At 32.9% G+C, this 26,562-nt stretch overlaps 1 protein-coding gene across 1 annotated transcript; it reads right to left on the reverse strand.

Annotated features, from left to right (window-relative positions):
* Positions 1–20,113: 20,113 nt before the first annotated feature.
* LOC112033061 (disease resistance protein RUN1) lies at positions 20,114–22,635 on the reverse strand. The gene is made up of 3 exons (XM_024065836.1): positions 21,901–22,635; positions 21,278–21,553; positions 20,114–20,725 (listed from the first exon to the last, which is right to left on the reverse strand). Exons 1-3 carry the CDS (start codon positions 22,633–22,635, stop codon positions 20,114–20,116), a joined length of 1,623 nt encoding a protein of 540 aa, XP_023921604.1.
* Between the last annotated feature and the right edge of the window lie 3,927 nt (positions 22,636–26,562).

Genomic DNA, 26,562 nt, shown 5'->3' on the forward strand with positions numbered 1-26,562 from the left:
GCCTTAATCTTTCTCCAATCTGTTGGTTGCTAGGTTTTTTTTTTTTTTTTGGTTGATTGTGGGTGTGGGTCGGTGGGTTTTGATCTTGATCGGCTTGGCTTTTCTAGTTCATTGGTTGGTTTTGATGATCTTGTCGCTGATTGGGTGGGTGATGATTTGGCTTGACTGGGTTTTAGGTTGGGTGGGTGATTAATGGATTTGGGATTGAATGAGTTTTTCTTGATGATGTTGGTTAGGTGGTGATGATGCTAGCTGGGTGGTGATGATGGCGGTGATGGTGGTGATGATGGTGGCTGGGTGTGGAGTGATCGTTGGTAGTGACGGATTGTGGGTTTGTGAGAGAGAGGGGCAGTGAAAGAAGGAATAATAAAAAATTGTAAAAGAATGAATATTTTATTGAATAAATGTGTGGAATAGATAAACTGATGTGAGTGTATTGTAAAAATGAGTGTATAAAATAGAAAAAAATAAATTTTTTTGTGTGTAAAATAGACAGAATTTTACATTCACTAATGTGGACGCTCTTACTATCTCTCTCTTTCTCTCACGAATCCACAGCTACTTTTTTTAGGCCTTCTCATTCACAATAATTTTATTCATGCCTTCCATTCACAACAGGTGTAATTCATTAATGGACTTGGCTTCGTTTCTCTCTTTGGAATTATTCTCACTCTTATGTCTCTTTGTTTATTTATTTTTTATTTTATAGAATGGAGGTGGTGGGGTGATCATGGTTCGATTGGATTGCTGCAGTTATTGAATAGTTTTTTTCACCGCACCACAGGACAGGGGCTCGTTTTGTTACCACTGCACTAGCACTAGCACTAGCACTAGCACTAGCACACTAGCGTAATTTACCTGTCCGAGGCCAGCTCGTTTCAGTTTCAGCTGGCCTTTCTAACCCACAGATAACACCTACAAGTCCACAACCACAGATCAAAAACCCTATACCCACAAATCCCACACAGAAAATCAAACATCAAACACTCTACAGAATCACAGATCTAAACCACAGAGAGAAAAAGTAACCCACAAATCAAAAATAAAACATTCAAAATTGTGATCTAACAGCAAGGGTTGTCCTTGTCCTTGTCCTTGAGGGCTTTGCAACTGAATCTCCAACAACGCTGCAGATTCTGTTGAGGTTAAAAGGCTGGGTTAAGTGAGGTAAAGAGAAGCAGGGATTTTTGTGAAATAGATTGGGAGGGGAAAAACTTAAGGAAATTTAGGTATACATCGATGTGATTTGGTGGATGTTGAAATACCAGATCCAGCTCCGACGCGTCGAAACTCTCTATCTCTAATCACCGAATTTGGTTCAGTCGGTAAGCTTGCTGACCCCATCAGTTTCATGGAAAATGGAAGCTTGAGTTGAACTCCCCACCCCAAAACAAAATCACATTTTAAATTATTTAGTTGCTCCATGCCTTTATCCTGTACATTCCAACCATGAATCTTCAAGCATGCCTCTTTATGAGAACGAAGACGTAATATTTTGTTATATATATAATCTAGTCACTGACCCGGTGCTATACACGGAATTTATCTAAGTAAACTAAAATAATTTTATAAAATTTTAAATTAATTAAGAAACTATACAATTACATAATTTGTTTTTGTTTCAATTTATGTTACAATTTGTGAATTTGATGAAGAAGTCATTGCTTAAACATGCAATGGCTTACAAAAAAATAAAAGATTTGTAAGACAATTTTACATACTGCAAAAAAATAATTCAAAAATTTAGATATTAAGAGCCCATTTGGTAAATGTGTTTAAAAACTAAAAATTATTGTTTAAAAATTTTTATGAAAATACGTGTAGGTGAAAAAGTCTGTGAAAATGCATGAAATATTGTTTAAAAACTAAAAATTGTTATTTAAAAACACTCACCAAACACCCCCTAAAACTTCTAAAAGACTAAAAAATAATATTAAAGAATCAGATAATTAACTACTTAGAAATTATTGAAATAAAATAAAAAAATATATATATATATATATATATGATTAAACAATAGAGAAATATATATATAAAAAAAAGGGTTACATTCAAAAGAATAATTTCAATTATTGTAAGCTTTTTTATTTTGTAAAAAATGGCTAAAGAGAATTTGGTGGTTTATGTACAAAAATTACTTTTTAAAAAATACATGAAAACCATAATTTTTTTTTTTGTTATTTAACAAACTAGAGGAGAAGAAACTAGAATAAAAATAGCTCATACCTCTACTTTTTTTTTCCTTTTTTTAAATATTGGGGTCTACATTACTTTCATAGTGTTCATGATTAACCTTACAAATTTGAAGATAAATTATCAACATTTAAATTTGAGTTTAAGTTGGATTTGTTAAAGAGATAGAGTTTTATTCATTGTTAAGTTTGGATTAAACAAAAATAATTTTGTTTTAAAAAAAAATGATGAATTGAGTTTAAGTTAGACTTGTTAGAGAGATAGAGTTTCACTCTTTATTAAGTTTGGACTAAACAAAAATAATTTTATTTAAATAAAATGATAATTTATTTAAATATTGTGCCAATGTGAAAAATTGTGAGAGTTTCAGAGATTTCAATTTTTTATATATACATATAGATGATAAATTCTATTCCTAGTTGTGCCATCTTGATCTTCCAAAACAATCTCACAAGTCACACCCCATCCCTTAAAATCAAAATCCAAAACAACAAACACTATGACCAAAGTTTCATTTCTTTCTCCCCTAATTCCCTCTTATTCTAATTTACACGTTTATTTATATTGGGCCTAGCTCGGTTTGGTTCCATTGGATTTAAGGACTAAAGTATGGATTTCCTTTTTCTGTTGGGAAAAGGAATTAATAATTTTATTTTTTACAAAAGGATTACGTCTTTATTTTGAAGTGTTAAAAAAAAAAAAAAAAAGTGAACGAACCAAATTATTTATAATACCCAAAAAATTTAATTTAAAAAAAAAATGGAGAAAAGAAAAGGGGTTGGCATTGCTTTTATAGTATTTATGATTAACCTCGCAAATTTGGAGATAAATTATCAACGTTTGAGTTTAAGTTGGACTTATTAGAGAGATAGAGTTTTACTCCTTGTTAAGTTCGGACTAAACAAAAATAATTTTATTTAAATAAAATTATAATTTTATTTAAATATTGTGTTGACGTTGAAAATTGTGAGAATTTCAGAGGTTTTATATATATATATATATATATATTAGTTGCTAACCCGTGCAATGCACGGTAAAATTAATGATAATGAAACATAAAGAAACATTGGGTTATTTTCTTAATGTATCTTAGCATCCAAATGTGGTATATAACCTCTAAGCTAAATAGAAACAAAAGAAGATAAGATTAGATGAGTATAAGAAATCAAAGTACATATTGAGGCTTTTTATCTAACACCTAGCATATATAATCATTTGTTGTTACATTTGATCAAGTTAAATAATCATTAGCTCTTCCTGACATAATCATTTTGGAAGAAAAAAAATTTAGAAAACTCAAAGCATGACAAAGATGCAATGGAAGAATTATGTGTTAGTGATAGGCCAAGAATGTATTGACCCTTTGTGATGAATTAATTGATTAATTAATCAAGTTTATTAATTAATCAAATTAACATGTAAAATGACAAAAATAATTTTATTTAAATAAAATTATAATTTTATTTAAATATTGTGTTGACGTTGAAAATTGTGAGAATTTCAGAGGTTTTATATATATATATATATATATTAGTTGCTAACCCGTGCAATGCACGGTAAAATTAATGATAATGAAACATAAAGAAACATTGGGTTATTTTCTTAATGTATCTTAGCATCCAAATGTGGTATATAACCTCTAAGCTAAATAGAAACAAAAGAAGATAAGATTAGATGAGTATAAGAAATCAAAGTACATATTGAGGCTTTTTATCTAACACCTAGCATATATAATCATTTGTTGTTACATTTGATCAAGTTAAATAATCATTAGCTCTTCCTGACATAATCATTTTGGAAGAAAAAAAATTTAGAAAACTCAAAGCATGACAAAGATGCAATGGAAGAATTATGTGTTAGTGATAGGCCAAGAATGTATTGACCCTTTGTGATGAATTAATTGATTAATTAATCAAGTTTATTAATTAATCAAATTAACATGTAAAATGTATGGCAGTACAAACAAATCACCAAATAACTAAGTATGCAGCAGAAATTAAATTGACACAGTGATTTTTTTACGAATGAAGAAAACTTACAAGGCAAAAACCCCACCGGGTGATTTTAAAGTCACCACTCTCGAGAATCCACTATTATCAAAACAAGCAGTTATAAGTAAATGAATCCTAGTACCTTATACCAACCTACAGTTGAACCGTTATTCTAATACCCAATTGGACTTGTTCTATAGTACCAATTTCTTGTTTTCAATGCACAGCTCCCAATACGTGACTAACTAATTCCGCGGATCTCAGTATATGACTTGATTACCAACTTGAGAAGGATGTTGGCTGCAAAGTTCTTCTGTTCATCACACGATAAAGATCATGAAGTTGCTTGGTCAAAAAACCCAATGGCATACAAACACAACAACTTTTTCAAGAGAAAGAAGAACTAGGGCAAACTAAGTTTCCGGTCACACTTTTCTTCACCCTTGTAGAATTGTACTCTTGTGCAACTTGTGTAGCCTTTTTCGGTCCTTAAAATAATTCTTATATATGTTTAGGTTGTGAGAAAAGAAAGCCCAAACATACATTCACGAATTGGATAAAAAACAGTTTTGAAAAACTAAGTTTCATAAACCTTGATAGATAGCCATCTATCGAGCTAGCTGTCGAGCCATAGGCTTCAGCAGTTTTTAAACCTCGATAGATGCTAGCTGTTGAGATTTAAACTCCTGCATTTTCTCACTTGATTCTTGGACATACTTGCATGTAAGGGAGTCAATACCGTACCGGAGGCTGTATCGGTTTGGCCAGCGGTACGATATATTTCGGATACCGGTCAATACCGGTGTACTGTTTCGGATTTACTGCTATATATATATATATAGTGTTTAAAGCCCATATATATATGTATGTGTGTGTATATATATATATATAAATTCATAGATTAGAATAATTTGTAATCTTAAACCCTATACAAGCCCAAGCCCAAGCTTATACATCTATATCTATAAAAAGAATTAAAAATCATGTCAAATTTAAAATACTAATCTTTCACACGTGAACTAATTAAGGGCTTAAAAAAAAAAAGAAAAGAAGAAGAAGAAGAAGAGCATCTGACATGTGAAAGGACTTTTGAGCCTTTGACCGTTTTTAGGAGCTAGGAATTAATTAAAAAAAGGAAAAAAATTTGACATATAAAAGTTGCTTTTAACTTTGTACATCACTTTTGCAAGCTGTCAACTTTATTCGGTGTTTAAAAAAGCTAAAATTCAGGCTTGGGCTTAAGTTGGACGCAACCAAGAAAGAGGAAACAGAAAGAAAATCTGAAAAAGAGAAAGAGAACGCCGGACAACCAAGAAAGAGGAAAGAGAAAGAAAATCTGAAAGAGAGAAAGAGAACGCCAGTCAAGTCTGGAATTTGAGGGAGGAAAAACCATGCGCTACGAGTTTGAGAAACTGCAAGTGACGCCGGTGAGTGGAGAGATGAGAGAGTGAGAATGTTTATTTTTTTATTTTTTTATTTTTTTTTTCGGCCCGGTATGCATTTATCGACAGGAACACCCGGATTTCACCGGTACGGCCGGTATGTCTGTTATTTTTCCCGATAAGAAATAGGGGGGTTCAGCGTACCGAATCACTGACCGGTACGGTATATACCGGCCGTACTGGTCGGTATGGTACGAGATTCACTTCCTTGCTTGCATGACTTTAACACTTGAACTTGAAACCTTGTTTCTTTAAGTATCAAACACATCCTAGATCTACCTAATTATAAGTAAAGTGCGTTTTGTCAAAAGATTAGTCAATTGCATAAAATAATGACATATGTACTTAACATTGAATCACATATGTCCTAACAATTAGCATTGTTAAAAGCATATAGTATGCATGGCAATTAAGTATTTGAATTAATAATAAAATGAAGTGTATTTTTCTAAATATTATCTAAAGCATATATGGCAGCCCTTAAATTGTAGTCTAGTGTTAAGCAGCAATGAATCCTCCATCATAAACATGCATTAGGTAAGATTAAGTAATAAATATAGAAGCAAAAATACTTTAAAAAGAAAAGTAAGTTCTATTTACTATAGATTACTTTGAAAATACATATTATACCACATTCATTGTTCATCAAGGAGATGTAGCTTAGAATTTATTTGAAGCACATAAATTCTAGTTGAAATCTTAAACTTATGTAATCAATTATTTTCATAAAAATACACCTCAATATAGATTCAACCTATCCAACAATCATGCAGCATTGATCTCATTTAAAAAATTTTGTTGTGACCAGCAAATCCAATTTTGTATGAATGTATACATATGAAGTTATTGATTTTCAGTCAATTACAACTTAATATAGATTCACCCTTTATAAAGTTACACAGTGTTGTTAATTTAATAATTTCTCTTCTTACCATTAAATTCAATTGCATGAATCTATACATCCAAAATTATGGATCATCATAAGAGCAACTAAGTTCTGGATGTTAATTATGAGGAAGGTGCATCTTACATATTAAAAACATTGAAATTAAAATTCACTTAAGATACCAACAACAAAAGTAAGAAAGAAGTGTACAATCAAAGCCATTCAGACCTTACAACCATTAGTAAGTCGTTAATACTTCCATAGCCCAAATCCAAACACCCACAAATAGAAGTGAATATGAAAAGTATGTACCAACATAAATTTGACATAATAAGCCATTTGCTACATTTGGTTGAGTGATTGTATACCATGAAGGAAACGACCACAAAAAGAAAAATAAAACATAGGACTCAAATTCAATTCATCTCGTTTTCGTCCATTTTCAAAGCAACCAAATAGAAATTGAAGCTGCAAATTTTCATAGAATCTTGCATTTGTAACCAAAAATCACAAGATTGAGAAGATAAACCACAATTCAAAAGATTTAACATGAGTCAGATAATCATGTAGGTTACAAATCTTTTGAAAGATTTAACTTTTAACACCAAAATAAACCCAAAAAAAGAAAAAGAAAAAAGGAAACCAAAATCTCAAATATTAGAACTTCCAAAGGGCCAAAAAAAAAAATTTATAATCAAACTAAGAAATTATTAAAACTAAGCAAAAAAAAAAAATGTATGATTGCAAAACAGAGGGAAAAAAGAGATAAGAGTGGCTACTCTTAGATTGCAAATCAGCCAATCAAATTCAAACATTAAAGAGTGACATGTTTCATAGGAAAGAAGTTCCTGGTTGCACCAGGAGACATAATAGTAGCATGGGTTGATAATGAGAATGCATTGACCCTGCATAAGAGTGTATAAAGCAATATCTACTGTTAGATAGATTGCCAAAATAGGGAACAATGCTAAAAAAATTGTTAAAATATAAATTGAACATATTCAATGCTAAACAATGCCTGAAACTACACTAGTTTGCAATTTAACATAAACAATGCTTGGGACTCACTTTGTAGTTAATATATCATTGGTGGATTTAGTGAAGTTTAGATACAAAATAACTTTAGGAAAGAATATAAAACTATAAGGGATTTCCCTTATAATTCTTAAGTGATGGAAAGTTTTGTCTAGGCATTTCCTCAAACACTTAGAGCGAGTAGATAACACAAACCTCCAATGTAAATCTTCAACATTTAAAAAAAGGAAAAAAAAATGGTTAGTTTCAAATTCAAAAGTTGAAAGACAGTTTCTTCAAAAGACTAAATTAGAATAAGCATGGAGTTTTGTCTATAGCTGTTAGCACTAAAGTTGGTTGCCCAAAAAACCTTTTTATAGTCTAATTACATAATTTCACTCAATTTTCAACAAAGTATGACATAATGTGATCCTTTCTGCGCTTACAACAAAGTAGCACAAAATGCAAAGAATTTTAATTTAATTTTCAGATTAACCTCGGATTTTGAATAATCAAATGCAGTAGTTTCAAATTATTTTCTGACCTTTTCATCAAGGGGATACAACAAAGATAACCTTCTCCCTTCTCACTATCTTTCTCTTCTAAATCAAGATTTAGGGGTTGAGACTTGGGGGTTTATATGCACAATCAATGAATACCTTTACCAGTTGCTTTGTGGGATGCTGGCTTGATCCAAGGTGCTTACTTTGATGGTAGTAGCGCCTAGATTTATCACTCTCTCTCTCCCTACGTGTTATGTATGGTTTTCTTTTGGTATTGGCAATTTCTTTGTTTTAATATACATTTAGAGCAACCATATTAGCTCATGCAAACTTTCTGTCTATTTTACACCAAAAAAAAACTATTTTTTCTATTTTACACACTCACTTTTACAAAAAACCCACATCAGTCTATCTATTCTACACATCTATTCAATAAAATATTAATTCTTTTACAATTTTTTATTATTTCTTCACTCATTACACCTCTCCTTCACAAACCCAACACTACCAAAAATATTAAAATATTAAATGCATGAGCTACAGTAACTGTGCATATATGCACAGTTAATATAGCACTTGTGCATTTATGCACAATTTTACATTCACTAATGTGGGTGTTTTTTTGCTCAAAATGTGTATAATGGACTATTTTTTGTATTTTGCAAGATTTTGCATGAGCTGATAGGGTTGCTTACGGGAAACGGTGTTAAATACTGAAACTTATATTGGCAAACCTAAAGTCACAATTATTCAGTGTTGTTTAAAGTAAATGTCACATAAATTTATGTAGCCACGTGGTGTAATGAGCAGTGGTCAACAAAAAGTTAAACGTTTCGACTATTAGTTATTACTAGCCACGAACCCGCGCGTTGCGCGTGATAATTATTTTTATGGTGATTTTATTAAAAAAAATTTACAATTTAAACTAATCTAATAATGAGTAATGTATTTCATAATTATATTTTTATTTATTATAAGAACAATCATAAATGTAATATATGATCAATCCAATACACCAAAAAAACATAAACTAAAAAAAATTAATAAAACTTAAAAATGATTAATTCAACCAATATTAGGATAAAATTTTGTTTTTGATAATCTATTAAGGTTATTTTCTTTGTAGAAATTATAATTTCGGCGGCTCAAAACATATTATCAAATAAACAATTATTAGCAAAATCTAAGAATTAAATTTCTATACATGCATTGTAATAAAATAATAATAATTAAAATAAAATTGCAAAAGTTAAAATTTGTCACCTATCCGATTATTTTTGTTTGGCTAACCTTTGCTTTTCTTTCGTTTGGCTAACCTTTACTTTTCTTTAAATAAATGACATTATAAAGTACTTCTAGTACAACTATTAAGAGTACTTTGTCCACCACAAATGATTAGAAAATAAACAAAAATTAGTAAAGTCTCATAGTTTAACATCTAAATTGAGCACTATAAAAAATCATGCTATGTAACAGAATAAATACCAAATTATCCAAATCATGCTATATAATAGAATAATATTATATTTTTATATGCTATATTTAATTCTTTAGAACGCAATAGGATAACATTTAACATTCAAAGAGAATAAAAAAATTAAAAAAAAAACAACAACAACAACAATTTAAAAAACTAAACTAAATCACAATTTAAAAAACTAAACTAAATTGCATTAACCCAAAATAGAGTTTTAAAGAATATAAAAAATTATCAACCTAAAGTAGAGATGCAAGAAAAATAAAAAATTCACCAAAAATTGAGAGAGAGAGAGAGAGAGAGAGAGAGAGAGAGGAGAACCTTTTTTTTTGTGAGGGAAAACTATGCATAGAATAGAAGAGATAGTGACAAATTTATAGTAAGAATGTGTGAATAAGAAGAGACAAAAATAAAGGAAGATGAAGGGAAAGAGGAAGAATGATATTAATGTAGAGGGTAGTGGGGAGATGAAAAGGTAAATGAGGGAGAAAGATTGAAGAAGTAGTGGGGAGATGAAATGGTAAGGGAGAGAGAAAGATTGAAGAAGTGTAAATAAGTAGTAGAAGTAAATAAATAAATAGTGGGCTGCATTTATAGGGCTGAAAATTGTAAAAATTATTTTAAAATTATAGGAAAATTATATTTTAAAAAAGAAAAGAAAAAAAAAAAAAAAAGACGTGGCAGCTGATGTGGCGCAACGTGAGAGCAGTAGCATTAAACGCTACGCTTCAACTTTTAGTAATATATAGACTAGTTGCAAACCCGTGCGATGCATGGAAAAACTTTGCATAGATGTATAATTTAATTATGTTTGTCTTGAATTGAAACAAACATAATATTGGCTATGAAAAATGAAAAAAATCTTTAAGAAAAGTCCTATTAAGAATTATGAAGATAACCGATGCAATTAAATACTTATAAATGTTTATATGGCTACATATGCACTTCATAGATGAAATAAAACTAAAAAAGAAATATTAATGTAGCAGCTCAAAGCCAACCATAATGAGTATTACTATTGCTAAACACTCTAATTTTTTCCCAAGTTTCCTCTTTAATCCAAATTTGATTGAGTTGTTTAAAAAGTTTAGAAATAAAGCCTTCAAGATATGTAACAAAACATCATTGAATTGATTGAACAAAAAACGATTTTAAGTATTTGTACATCCAAGACCCCATGGCTGCAAAGGTAGAAGTAGAATAACATCATTGAATAGTAATCAATTAGATGATGAAATTGCAGTTAATATGATCTCACAAAGTACAGTACTTGAAGAAAGCAAATCTTCAATATAAGGTGTATCATTAGTCTATCAAATATCAAAAGAATGAAAATTAGACAATCTTAAGCTAAACTATGGCCTTTCAATCAAATGAATGATATAGTCATAATTATAAAGAGAGAGAGGTAAACCTGAATAATGTAGATCAATAATAGTGTAGAAATGATCTAATTAATGGTTTTATACTAAATATTTATTTATTTATTGTTTAATAGACATAAGTAAAACGTAATTAAATTTAAATTTCTTTATTACTAATTTTTTTTAAAGATAATTACAACTTGTTGCTAACTTCACAACTCGAACTATTTTATTTTAAATGCTAAGGAAAGAATGAGGCAATCCAAACTCGGCAGTGGCCTTTAAACTTACTATAGATCTTTTATTCAACCATCAAAGATTTTATCAGTTGAGTTAATTGGAACTTGCAGTAAATAATTAAAATTATTTTAGTAATAGGAGTACAAAGCAAAAAAATGATGATATAAATAGCAAGAAGTGTTTTGCTAGCAAACAAAGAAAACCACATAAAATGTCAAAATTCACTTTTTGGAAACTGGAAAGAAACGAATGAAATGTTAATTTTTTTTTTTTTTTTTGATTTCATTCATAGAACTGAGAAAGAAAGACAACAAAGTCCACAACACAGCTGCACACAGCAGAAACACAGAAGCAGCAGCAAGCTGATACACAGGGACGGATCTACTTAGGGGCAGGGGGGGCCATTGATCTGCGTTCTTCTCATTCTGGTTTTTTTTTTTTTTTCTCTGGCTTATCCCCCTTCTCTGTTCTGGTTCTTCTTTTATTTGGTTATAAGGAAATCGAGTCTAAGAGACTCGAGGTGCTACTAAATAATATAGTTTCAAAACTGAAACTACTAACTAGATAGTTTGAGAAAAAAAAAAAGTTAGCTATTTTGGCCCTGTAAACCCCTCCCTATATACAGTGATAATTCCAAGGGCATGTTGGTCCTTTCCTCTAGGTATTCCCTAGAAAAAGAGAGCGTGAGATGACCTCTTGTCCCTCCAAAAACCAAGAGAAAACCAAGTTAAGATAGCTGTCAAGTAGCATTTATTGTGACTTGATGGTAATTAAACGAATTAATGCAACATTGAGGGAAGTGGTTGAAGCAGCAATACAGATGCTTGAATCCCAGTCATGTGACGCTCATGTCATATTACTTCATGTTCTAAGATTTCAAGGTAAATTCCAGTAGGTTAGTGCTGACCAAGCCTCCTAATAGATGTTTGCTGATACGTCCTAGGTGGTCGAGGTTCCCGTGATTGGCTAGGCTTCTTTGTTAACCTAATCACCCAATATGATTGGGTCAAAAGTAGCAATAAACTTCATAGGAAAGATGCTCCTAGATTGGCATTTATGCCTACTCCTATACTAGCAGGTGTGCTTTTAATCAATTAGAGCAACCTCATCATTTTTTCTAAAAATTTCTATTTATTTTATAAAAAAAACTTACTTTTTTAATTTTATATCATCATTTTTTCAAAATACTTTCATCAATTTATTTATTTTATACTCTCTTTTATTTAAATAATATTTTTCTCATATTTTTTTTTTCATTATTTTACACTTACCCATGCGACTCCACCAACTTTTAACCCATACTGCTCACCCTTTCTTTTTTTCGTTCTCCTTTCTATTCTTGCTTCTTTCGTCTTCTTCTTCTTCTTTCTTCTTTTATTTCTTCTCATTCTTCTTCTTCTTTTTCAATTTGGGTTTCATTATGGATGGTGATTTTGAGTTTGCAATTTGGGTTTGATTTTGGGTGGTGGTTTTGGGCGGATTTCACTGCTACTTTGAGCGGTGATATTGGGCGAATTTCAGGCGAATTTCTCCGCTCCTGCTGCAGCTTCTTCTTCTTCTTCACTTTTGCATTTTGGGTTTGATTAGTTATATGGGTTTGATGGGAATTTTTTTTTTGAGGAGAGGGTTTGATGAATTTGGGATCTAGATTTAGAATAAATTTGAAGAATTTAATGATTTGTATAATTTTTTGTTGAATTTAAGAAGATAGAGGAGAGAGAGAGAGTAGAGGGAGAGAGAGAATCAAATGAGAAAGGAGAGAGAATCCGACGAGGGAGAAAAAAATAATTAAAAAAATCAAATAAAATGTCACAGGAATCGTGCATATATATATATATATATATATACACGGCTAATGTAACACTTTTATATTTATGCACAATTTTACATCTACTGATATAAGTGTTTTTTGGATCAAAATGTGTAAAATAAACTATTTTTTGTATTTTGCAAGATTTTGCAACTATTGATATGGTCGCTCTTAGTAACACATTCTTTTTTTTTTTTTTTTTTTATTTGGACCTGATTTCATTCAAAGAACTGAGAAAAGAAAGACAACAAAGTCCACAACACAGCTGCACACAGCAGAAACACAGAAGCAGCAACAAGCTGATACATGGAAAACATTAAGTCTTATCTAGCTGAAGAAGGTGTTGCACCATAGGTGGAGAAACGCCTTTCCAGACCTGGTTAGTGCCGCTGCGTTTTGCGAACTGTGCAAGCTCGTGAGCAACCTTGTTGCAGTCCCTTTTCAGGTGGTTAATCTTCCAAACTGAAAATGACCTTAAGTTTTCACTGATCCCTTGAATTAAATGGCCAAGGCATCCCTCCTTGTCACCTGCTGCCAAGCTTTGAGCCACTGTGAGTGCGTCAGTCTCTAACAATATCTGTTGCAGCCCCATCTCTTTGGCTAATAATACTCCTTTCTCAACGGCAATAGTTTCTGTCTCTAAACTCGTGTATTGGCCAGGAAGGGACAAACACATAGCTGCAATGGTCTCACATCTGCTGTCTCTAATGATCACACCTATACTTGAGGGCCTGCCATTTTTTGATGTAGCACCGTCCACATTAATTTTATACATCCCCACAGGAGGAGCTCTCCAATTTGAGTTTGCACAGGCTGTTCTACCAATGCAAAAGTTGGAAGCCTCCTTATAGTCCTGAATAAGTCTTCTAGCAAAACTCCAAACTTGGACAGGGGACTGAAAATCTGCTTCAAACACTGTTAGGTTCCTGCTGCACCAAAGGGACCAAGCAGTCACAAAGAAAAGCTCAAGATCTTGTAAAGTGCCAGCAGCCATAAATTTTAGTGCTATATCTGCAAAATCCAAATAATTTGATTTAAGGTTCACTGGACAATCTTTCCACTTATCCCAGACCTGCCTAGCTGGATCACAGAAGACTAAAGAGTGTAATATGGTTTCAACCCCATGATCACAGATGGGACATATAACACTTGTATTAATACCTCTCTTGTACAGATTCAACTTTGTTGGGAGAGCATTCATACACGCTTTCCACGCAAAAATACGAATCTTTGCTGGAACTTTTAAGTGCCACAATTTCCTCCACAATGGAGTTCTTGGATCCCCATTAGAGCACTCAGCAACCTCAACAGAATCAACCACCTTGAGAGCAATGTAATATGCACTCTTCACAGTAAACTCACCCTTTTTATTGCCTATCCAAATAATTTTATCTTCAGGCAGATTGTAACTTAAAGGGATATTCAGAATTGTATTGGCTTCAAAGGGGAGAAAAAGAGACCGGACTAAATCAGCTTTCCACCTTCTACTCTCCGAGTCTATAAGAGTTGAGACCATTGGGAAAACACAAAGGATGCGAGGAGGGGAGATTACCTTGTAGGTAGAGGGAGTGGGCAGCCACTTGTCTTCCCATATGTGGATTACTTTTCCATTACCAACCCTCCATCTAGTTCCTCTTTTAATAACCTCCAAATTGTTGAAAATACTTCTCCAAGCATACGAAGGGTTACTTCCCAGCTGCGAATTGAGAACATCGCCGTGGCGAAAGTATTTTTCCTTATATAAGCGAGCCACTAGAGAATGAGGATTGGAAAGCAAACTCCACCCTTGTTTAGCTAGCAAAGCTAAGTTAAAAGCTTGCAAGTTTCTAAACCCTATCCCACCTCTTAGCTTGGATTTGCACATAGTCTTCCAATTAACCCAAGCTATTTTTGACTCCTTTTGCCTTTGTCCCCACCAAAACCTACGCATCATACCTTCAATCTCGTCACAAAGTCCCTTTGGAAGCTGGAAGCAGCTCATTGTGTATGTCGGGATGGCTTGGGCGACGGCTTTTATTAGGACTTCCTTTCCCCTACCCGAAAGGAGCTTCTCCTTCCAACCAGACAGTTTTTTCCCCACCTTCTCTTTTACTTCTGCAAAAATTTCCTTTTTTGACTTGCCGATGATTGATGGGAGGCCCAGGTACTTGCTATGTCTCTGGTCTTGCATAGGCCCCAAGATTTCTAGTACTTCATTTTTCAACCCATTGGGAGCATTGTGACTAAAGAAAACTGAGGACTTGTCTGCATTGATTTTTTGCCCCGATGCCGCCTCATAGAGCTCAAGAATTTCAGTGTGTTTTTGACATTCTTGCCTACTGGCTTTGCAGAATAGCAGGCTATCATCGGCAAAAAACAAGTGGGTAATCATGGGGCATCATTTACATATAGATAATCCACTGAGCATTTTATTCCTGGCTGCATCAGATAAGGTGATAAAGGGTCGCCTTGACGCAAACCCCTTGAGGGAATTATGCTTCCATATGCCACTCCATTCACAAGCACAGAATAAGATACAGTAGAAATACATTGCATAATGATATTGATCCATTTTTCATGAAAGCCCATACGTTCCATAAGTTTTTCAATAAAGCTCCATTCAACCCTATCATAGGCTTTGCTCATATCAAGCTTAACAGCCATAAAACTATCCTTCCCATCCTTTTTGTGATCAAGGTAATGCATAAGTTCAAAAGCAACTAATACATTGTCTGTAATAAGGCGCTCAGAAAGGAATGCACTTCGGTTTTCAGAGATGATTTGAGGAAGAATAGCTTTGAGGCGATTAGCAAGAACTTTTGAAATTAGCTTGTAAATGACATTACACAAACTTATAGGCCTGAATTCTGTCATTTTTGTAGGGCTATTTGTTTTTGGAACAAGGGCTATGTTGGTTCGATTTATTTCAACCATGGACATGTTTGAATTTAAAACATTAAGAACCATGCATGTGATATCATTTCCAACTATATCCCAATACTTCTGAAAGAAAATAGCAGACATACCATCTGGGCCTGGAGCTTTTGTGGGGTGCATTTGTTGAAGAGCTGTCATCACTTCCTCCCTTGTGAACTCCTTAATCAGACTCTGGTTCATCTCATCTGTAACTCTGGTGGGAATTGCATTTGTAACCTCTGAGATGCGGCTAGGAAAAGAAGTAGAAAACAGCTTCTCAAAATAAGATACTGCAACAGCCGCTATGCTTTCAGTACTGTCGCACCAATTCCCATTCTCATCCATTAACCCAGTAATTATGTTTTTCTTCCTTCTTTCAGATGCTTTGGAGTGAAAATATTTTGTATTCCGGTCTCCCAAGCCCAACCACTGAACTCTTGATCTTTGCTGCCACATAATGTCCTCACTCTCTAGTAACTCATTTATCTCTTTCCGTAGTACATTGATTTCTCTACCCAAACTCCCATTTCTATCTCTTTGAACCAAATTACTCAGGGTCCTCCTTTTTTCTTGGATCTTCTTTGGGACCTTTCCAAAAGCATACAAATTCCATCTGGATAGCTCCATAGCACATTGCTTGAGACTTAAGGCCATATCACTTGGGGAATTTAAACTCATATTCTTGCTCCACGTTTCCTCAATTATTTTCCTACAATCCCCCCTTTTAGTCCACATCGCTTCGAAGTGAAAGCGACGCTTTCTTGGGGGTTGAGGATGATAAGAATTAGACACCAAAAGAGCACAATGGTCTGATGTAGAATCAACAATGTGGTATACACGGGCTTCCTTAAAATGCTCAATCCACTTTGAGGTAGCGAAAGCCCGATCCAACTTGATATACATTCTATTCTCACCTTCTTGCATATTACACCACGTATAATCCGGACCATTATAGCCCAAGTCCTTGAAGCCACAAGAATTAACTGCCTCTCGGAACTCATCCATCTGTCTCTGAGATTTTTGCACACCTCCCATTTTTTTGTTCATTGACAAAATCTCATTAAAGTCCCCGAAACATATCCATGGCAGTTGGAACTTCCTATTTAACGCTTTTAATTGGTCCCATGATTCTTTTCTCTCATGGGCTTTCGAGTGTCCATAGAAGCCTGTGATTCTCCATTTGAGCCCTGAGTCAGCTTCTGTAACAATTGCGTCAATGAAGTTGCCCGCGTACCCCATGATTTCCAGATTGATGTTTTCTTTCCACAGCATTGCCAAACCTCCACTTTTATCTGATTTAGGGACAACCAAACCATAAACAAACCCCACTTTCCTCTTTGTTCTTTCTATTGCTCTCTTCTTAAGTTTTGTCTCTGATAAAAAGACAAAATTGGGATCCCACCGCCGCACAATCTCGCGCAGGGCATTGACTGACCGGGGATTTCCAAGTTCCCGGCAGTTCCATCCTAAAACTCTCATGTTGTAAGCAAGCAGCCCAACTCTTCTATTACAGTAGCCCAAAACATAGCCAGACCACTTGAAAACTAGATACCCACAAGCACAAAACACGGAAGCCAAAAGACTGAAATTTACCTTGCAAAACTCTATGGCCACCAGACTGAAAGCAAACGCCCAAAGAAGATGACACAGATAGCACCACCACCAAATCATCTAATACACCCACTTAGGGGTAGAAAAAGACTCACGCCAGCCAAGAAAAAAGCCCCACTCACGAGGCAGAGAAAGCCTGCAATGGAGGAGGAAAACCCACTACTGGGCTAAGCACCCAGGCGGCGCGTGACCCGTTGAAAAAGGAATTCTGGCACCCCAAAGAGGCAGAGACAGCCACACCCCTGAGCGTAGCTCACAAATGCAGCAGGAAATACTCACGCGTACGATAGTAGGGAGCTATCTATCGTGCGCCAAGAGAGAATACTCCTACGAGGGAGAGAAAAAGCTAACAGTCGCATTTGATCTCGATTTAGAGGCAAACTAGGATACTAAAAAAGGGAAGAGTACAATTGGGAAAATTTTGGTATCCTAACACATTCTTTTATGTCATTAAAAAAAAAAAAAATCAAATAATGTGAAGAATGTTCTCTAAGTGATGATAGGGATATTGTAAAATTTTATTACATAAGCCTTAAGTACTGTGTCACCAATCACCTACCAAAAAAAAAAAAATCACATATTTCATTATTTGTTGTTGGAGTAAATCCAATCATATTCATTGTAATAAGTTAATATACCCATCAAGTCAAGAGCTTTGTAGAGAAACTGACATCTATTGATTTTTTCAACAGAATCATCCAAGGGTCATAACCTCCTTTTCATTGTAATTATTGAATTTATTTATAAAAAAAAAAAACAAAAAGAAAAAAAGAAGTAATATACTCAACAAGTTAATTGTTTATGATTTTTAAATGGTTGATTATATATAATCATTAATGGTGAGAATTTATATGAAAGTATACGTTGTTATATTATAATTTAAGGGCAAAACTTAAGTACAGTACTTAATTCCTGTTACTTAAGTTCACATTGTAAGATTATGTTATGTGGTTTTTTTCTAATGAGATGTAAGTGTATTTTTTAGTTAAGTCTCCACATGGCAGAATCTTAAGAGGGAAACCTAATGAATAGCATATAAATTATTATACATAAGTTTTGTCCATAATTTAAAATCAAAGAACCATATGATTTTATTTTTTTTATATTTTAAATTTGGAGCAAGTTGGAGTGGCTACAAAAAGACTTAACTTGAGTACAATGCTCCGATGTACTGGACTTGTAAAAATGATGATAAATGGTTAAAAGTGGACACATGTTACCATCGTGATGGTTTAGTACTAGACAAACTTTGCCCATTGTAAAATGCTAGTAGAGTAGGTAAAGCTAAAACATAGCCAACGAAATACTATTTTGAAGTCTGAATAAAAAAAAAATATAAATATATATACACACACAAGAGAAAAGGAAAAAATAAAAAACAATAACAATTTTTTTCTTTTTTCAGAGAGCAACCAATGAGACTTGAAATAGAAAGAAGGAGAGAAATTTTATTAGCCTTCTAGGTCACTTTCACTAGATTCCTCCCAACAAGGAAATCCTAAGCCATGCATAAATTGTGCAAGAATTTCAAACCATTTTGAGTGTGATACATCATTAGAGTTTCCTTCTCCAATAGGTCTAGCCCCATCATACCCAAAGTCATCACAACTTCGCTTAATTTTGGTGCCTTCCATTACCACAGTTGAATTGTCAAAACCATAATGGAGAACGTACACCCAAAACTTTAATAAGCTATGGTTGGGTTGAGATCTTCAATATCTTGCTTGTGTACCCAACGAACCCCACATTTTTTTACCTTCAAGTCTGAATCCATTGTTTCAATTCTAATGCCAAGCTGAATGAATCCATTCGCATCAAATTTCTTAATTTGTCTATCCAACCGTCACCAAAGTATTGGGGGAACAAATAGAGCAACCAAAGGTGATCTGATAAAACTCTACCATATTTATATGAAACCCAAATGCTTTTTCGGTCTTGATATCCATTAGCTATCAAACAACAAACAAGTGTACGTTTATTGTCATTGAATTGGTCATGAGGATGGTGCCGAGAAAATATAGCGCAAATAGCAATTCCCATCCACTCATTATGTAGTAAATAAGAAGGCTCTTGTATTCTCACTTCAGTCCCCGTAATTTGATGGCTAAACCATTTTGGTATTTCACTTCCGAGAATGGCAAGATCATATCTATAATATCGATCTTGATAAGAGATTCCCTACAAGATACAAAGCATGATGTTTAGATTTTAGGAGAGAGAGAGAGAGAGACCTGTAGGTACTTCTTTATCATTGCCAATAATATGTCAATGCAATTTTGATTGTCAGCCAATTTGAAACAATTGAGAATAAAGAGAGATGGCTCAAAGGAATCATTTGGTTTTAGTTGATCTGGTAACGTTTCTAGTGAGGTACAATTATCAGCCAAAATATCATCAATATTTAATGGAACCTTTAGCAATGATTGAAGGTTTCTGCAATTCTCCAAGCACATATATTTCAAATTAGATAGTTGAATGATGCTTTCCGAAAGACCAACGAATTTATTTCCACTGAGATCTAAGTATTCAAGAGAGAGTAAGCAGCCAATATCATTGGGAATCACATCAAGATTACAGTGACTTAGATTCAGATCAGTCAAAGAACAAAAATTGGATAAGGAAGGTAATGACAAACCTATAGGATTTGGACTTCTTTTCATTAAATAAAAAGTGAAGCGCTCATACCATTATTTAGATGATGATGACTCTTTACAACCACAAAAAGACAAGACTTTAATATTTTTTAAGAGAACAATTGAAGAAGGCAACTCTTGTATAGCAGTTCCACCTGCATCAAGCTCCAATAGTCCTTCAGCATTCCCCAAGTTCTCCGGTAAATTTTTAAGTTTTGAGCATCCATAAAGATCAAGATCTTTAAGCAACTTCATATTAAAAATGGTGCTAGGAAGACACAAAAGATTTTTGCAATCTCTTAAATTCAGCGAATGAAGGCCAGTCAAATGTTGAATTGATTTTGTATTAGTAGTGCCACATGTATTATGATCTTCAAAAACTTCGGCATTTTCCATGTTCTCAAGTAGCTTGTCAAGTTTTGAGCATCCAGAAAGATTGAGATCTTTAAGAGACTTCATATTACATATGGTTCTAGTAAGACACACAAGATTTTTACAATCTTTTAAATTCAATGAAGCAAGGTTGCTCAAATTCACAATTGATGAGGGTAGTTTTGTAATTGCAGTGCCACCCATATCAAGCTTCTCCAAACTTTTCACATTCCCTAAGTTCTCTAGCAGTCCATCAAGCTTTGAGCATCCAAAAAGATTAAGATCTTTAAGTGACTTCATATTAAAAAGAGTAATAGGCACAAAAGATTTTTACATCCTCTTAAATTCAATGAACTTAGGCCACATAAATTTTTAATCGATGTGGGTAGTTTTGTAATTGCAGTGCCATCCAAGTAAAGCTCTATTAAACATTTCATATTTTCTATGAATTCTGGAATATCATTGACTTTTGAGCAACTAGAAATAATAAGAATCTTAAGGGACTCCATTTCAAGCTTGCTTGGAAGACTACTAAGGTTTTTGTAGCCTTTTAGATTCAAAATAGTAAGCCTTTTATGAACTCCGGTTGTTGGGTGAATTCCTTGTAAATTTATACAACCTTCAACAACCAATTTCTCTAGATTTGGGAATTTAGTAAGGTCAGGTGTGTCAATTAGTTTTAGGGAGTTGCTTAATTGGATGAATTTCAACTTGTCAAAAGGCTGTTAAATGAGTAAGAGAGAGAGGAAAAAAAGAAGAAAGTAAAACAATTAGCTTCTACAAACCTTATAGTTTGTTGAAACTCAAAATCAAAGTTATGTAAATGTACTTAAGTCATAATCTTACCTTTGTTCCTTTCCAAAGTCTTTCAATATTGCTATAGCACATGCGAAGTCCAACGAGCTCATTCGGTTGGAAACTTGAAGGTAAAGATGTTGAAGGATATTCACTCCAATCAAGATATCTTAATCCATTAGAAAGATGTTTACGCTCATGCAGAAGGTGAACATTATGAATTATGAGCAATTTAAGATGATGCATCTTTGAAAAGGCTTTAGGGTTCCAATGTGCCTCTTTTGGTTTAGGCAACTTTAGGACTATGCCTTGAATTGCTTTTGTTCCCTAATAATCAAGAAAAAGGAATTAGTAAATTGAAGAATGAATAATCACTAAACTACTCTAATTTAAAGTTTATACTCAATTCTGACTAGTTCTCCAAAAAAAAAAAAAAAAAAAGAAGAAGTTTATACTCAATTGAATAATATAATAACCTATATGCTCTAAGTTGTTTGAATATCGTCTAAGTTGTTTGAATAATGTCTTACCGAATTACTTGTTAGCACCTTGTCAATGTCCTTACACAACCATAGTCAACTACGCTTCCAAGGCTCCTCACGGCACTTTTGACAAACTATGTCCCACCCCATTTCTTGTAGTAAATCATGCATCCATAATTGATTGCTATGTACTTTTATAAGAGATTTATCAATAAGAACCCTTAATCCAATTTTAGGGTAAAGATCAAGACAATCTAGTATTTCTACCACATGATCCTGCTCCTCTTGATTAAAGAAACATGCAATATGTAGGAATATTTCCTTCTCTATTTCATGTAGTCCATCAAAACTTATTTGGAGTACATCAAGAATTTTTCTTTCAAAAAATTCTTTAAGCCTATCAAATGCACTTTTCCATTCATCAATACTTCTATTAAACAAAAAGGAACCCAAAACCTCAATGGCTAAAGGAAGACCATTTGCATATTGTACAAAATGCTTGGATACATTTAGGTAAAGTTTGGGAGGATAGTCCTTGTGAAAGGCTTTCAAACTAAAAAGATGAAGAGCTTCATCATAATTCAATCCTTTAGCCTCATATATTCCATCTACTTTATGTGTCATTAGCAAATGCTCATCTCTTGTTGTTATGATAACTCTACTACCCAGCCCAAACCAATTATGCTCTCTAGCTAACTTCTTCAATTGGTCTAATTCATTTACATAATCAAAAACAAGAAGAATTCTTTTATGACATAACCTATTCTTTATCATGAGAACTCCATTATCAATACCATGGATATTCATATCTCCTTCCCCCAGAAGCTCATTTAATAGCAATTGCTGTAATGGAAGTAAACCACATTTTTTAGAAACTTCCCTAACATTAGCAATAAAGTTACAAGCTTCAAATTGATCGGAAATCATATCATAAACAAATCTCGCTAGAGTTGTCTAGAGAATGTGTAACTCAACTCTCGCAATATGAATTCCACAATGTCTTTGATAAATTCTGCTTCAGACCTGCAAAGAAGAGATAACAAAAAGTATTGGGTCTGAACTTACAAGAAAAAAAAAATTAATAGATATATGTCTACTTAATTAGAAATCTAGTTTCTCAAAAAAAGAAAAAGAAAAAATAAAAAAGAAATTGACTTCACTAATGCTCCATTCATTAGCATAGCTAGGTTTTAATCCACCCATTCGCAAAATATGTTTTAGTATAATGTAAAATCCAAATACATATGAGTTTTGGGTGGCTATGGAGATTTTCAAAGAAAGAGAAAAGGACATGGTGCTAATGGTAAGTGGATTCGCTTCTAGGATGATATTTGGCTGTGCCATTCTCCTTAGAGAGGCCAGAGGGCAAGGAAAAGGTTCGAGTTGATTGTGCTCAACAATCGGGAGAAGCAAAATGAAAATTTCAACCAATTTATAATTCGATTTTTTTAAAATGGTTATCATGTGTAAGAAAATATGAAGATTAAAATTTCAAAAAGTCTGCTTAAATTATGTTCAAAGTTCTTGAAGTTCCCAAAAAACAAAAAATTTCTTGATGAAGCTTTCTTCAAACAACATCGGATACCTAGTTGAACAATGCTAAGACCATAATTATTTATACAACTTTTGCACAACTTGCAACGTGATGAGTTGTAAATGGTACAAGTGTGGACTCACATGGACCCACAACTTTTTTTTTTCACCACTCACACTTCACCATGTGGCAAGTTATGGCAAAAGTTGTGTAAATATCAGTGGGTCTAGCATTTTTCCACCTAGTCAAGTGGCTACAAAAAATTATAATTGATGTAGGCACTGAGAGTAATCATTTCAAATCAATGAAGTAATACGAAATAGTTAATGAAGTACGCAGCAAGGCCAATCTTTCTAGGGCTCACAAAGACACATAAGCATTATGTGACTATCAAATAAAAAATAAAAAGTATTATGTGACTATTATTGCACATAATAGATATAATAGAATTTGAAACTATGACATCTGCCTTATAACGATTGCTATGTACCATCATATAAAGTTACAAACATTAATTATTTTTTGGTGTAGGTGATATTCGAAATCAAATCCTTTATTGAAAATAAAATACTTTATATATTGAGATAACTAAAACTCACATAATGTATTATGTTTTATATTATGTACTTTTTTTTTTGAGATAGTTTTAACCTATGATGTTCACTTCTGATTATAGTTCTTTTATCATCAAACCAAGACACCAATCAATTTTTGGTGTAGGCGAAGAATGAACCTCAGATTTCTTATACAACCATCAGAGACTTTACCAATTGAACTGACTGAAACTCATTTATATTATGTGCTGCTAATCCCATGCTATCACACATATATAAGGTCATTAAAAATCATGTATAAACTAAATAATAGATATGTACTGATATTATTGATATTGAAAATGAAATAGACAGTAAAACTAAAAAAAAAAAAAAAAAAAAAAACTATATTGCGTTCTGGGAAGCATATTATGTAAAATCGGATTTTTTTCCCTAAATAGAAAATTATTGTAACGATTCCAATAATTTAAAATAAAAAATAAAACTTCTTAATTTTTTTTTTTTGAAATTTTTGTTAATAGACACTTCTTGAAACTTATAAGGTAGTTTCCCTAAAGTGAATTATATTAGTAGCTTTTCATATATTTATGGTTAGCCATTTGGCAGAAACACATCATATATGCGGCGTGCAATGTTTACATTAGACCAAATTATGCAAACACAACAAATGAAATACAACNGGAGACTCTTGTTACGTGGAAGTCTATAACCGTGTAAATAACCCTATATGTGAGGAATGGTATCTTGACTCTACCATTATTAGAGAGAGGGCTAGGCTACTGGTGGGCCACAAACCATGGTTCAATTTCAAGCCAAAATGAAAAATTAGTCATAATTTTTAAACATTATAATTAGTAGGCTAAGTTTTCAAACTATATTTTTTACTAATATCTCAAGTCTTAAAGACTTAATTTTGGCCTATAAATTGAGTTTTTAAAAGTCGATTTTCATAAGCTGATCACGTCTGATGTGACTTTTTTTCATGTGGGCATACATGAAAATCAAGCTTCTAAACCCATTTATATGAATTTTTACAATGTTATAAGGGTCCTGCAGCCAATATGCACTGATAATGTTTGAAATTTTTTTTTGACTGAAAACGTAAAATTTGAATTAAATAATAAAAAAAAATACAAAGGTGTCAGGCTATACGTATTAGCCTGACACCAGGACAAAGAAAAAAAAAAAAAAAGAAATTATCATTAGCTGTAGCTGTGAACATTGGTTTGGCAAAACACACACACCCGGGACAAAGAAAAAACAAAAAAAAAGAGAAAGAAAATCATCATTTTGTGTACGTTGGTTTGGCAAACCAACACACCAGGACAAAGAAAAACTAAAAAAAAAAAGGAAATCATCGTTAGCTGACACCAGGACAAAGAAAAACTAAAAAAAAGGAAATCATCAATAGCTGTGTATGTAATGTTTAATATTTATGCATGGCTGGGCTTAATATTTATTCATGTGCGTGAAAAAAACACCACATGGTGATCAGTCCATAAAAATTGAGTTTTTAAGACTCGATTTTTAAGTTTAAAATTGAGTTTTTTAGACTCGAGATGCTAGTAAAAATATAGTTAAAAAATTTTCTATTAATTATAATGTTTAAAAATTAGAGTTAATTTCCAATCTTGACCTCAATTTCTTTTTCGAAGTTCTAAGTTTCACTTTTTGCACACACTTATCTCCTTTATTCCTCCCCTTTCACTACCTCGTTGACATGAAAATTCATATGTAATTGTTTTCTTCCTTATTTTTTCTTTTATTTTTTATTTAGTTAATAAATGTTTTTTTTTCATCCATGTTATGGTTCAACTGTTCAAGATTTAGCTACAGCATATTCTCAATGGCTCCACGAGCACTCAAGGAGACTTGTTGTCGTCACCTTCTTCGATAGACTTCAATGAAAATATGATGTCTTCCTCAGTTTCAAAGGCGAAGACACTCGCAATACTTTTACAGACATCTATGTACTACTTTGAAACAGAAAGGCATTTATACTTTTAGAGATGATGAAATGTTGGGAGGGAAAATCTATTTCATCAACGCTTTTAAAAGCAATCGAAAAATCAAGGTTTGCTATTATAATTCTTTCAAGGAACTATGCATCTTCTACATAGTGCTTGGATGAGCTTGCCAAAATCGTTAGATGCATGAAAGAGATGAAAATGACAATTCTACATATTTTTTACGATGTTGATCCTTCTGATGTATGAAAGCAAACTGGAACTTTTGCTCAAGCCTTTGCTAAACACGAAGAAGGTTTTAAGGAGAACATAGAGAAGGTACAAACATGGAGAGCTGCCATGAGAGAAGTGTCCAATCGCTCAGGATGGCATTTACAAAATCGGTAATTTCATTTACTTTTTTTTTTTTTCTTTTAAATGGTTCAAAGTAACAACCTTTGAGATATATATATATAGAGAGAGAGAGAGAGAGAGAGAGAGAGAGAGAGAGTATTATATTGTCAACAATATTGTAGGATTTTGACTATAATATATGTTATCTTTAATTAGTGCACTATCAAATAGAATTATAAAATTATGAGGTTTTTTTTTTTTTTTTTTTTTTTTTTTACAAGAGTTTTGTAGTTGAATTAACATTTTTTCATGCATAAAGTGTCTAGGGATCTAGGGAGAAATGGTTTAAACTACAAAAATAGCTGCATATTGTAACTATTTCACCCAAAAAAAAAATTTGAGTTCAAAAAATGAAATAAAAAATAAAAAGAGAAATATATTATTGGGATCCACGGCAACTCAAAAA

Source organism: Quercus suber, unplaced genomic scaffold (assembly GCF_002906115.3).
Source record: "Quercus suber isolate HL8 unplaced genomic scaffold, Cork oak 2.0 scaffold_47, whole genome shotgun sequence".
NCBI classification, from domain to species: Eukaryota; Viridiplantae; Streptophyta; class Magnoliopsida; order Fagales; family Fagaceae; genus Quercus; species Quercus suber.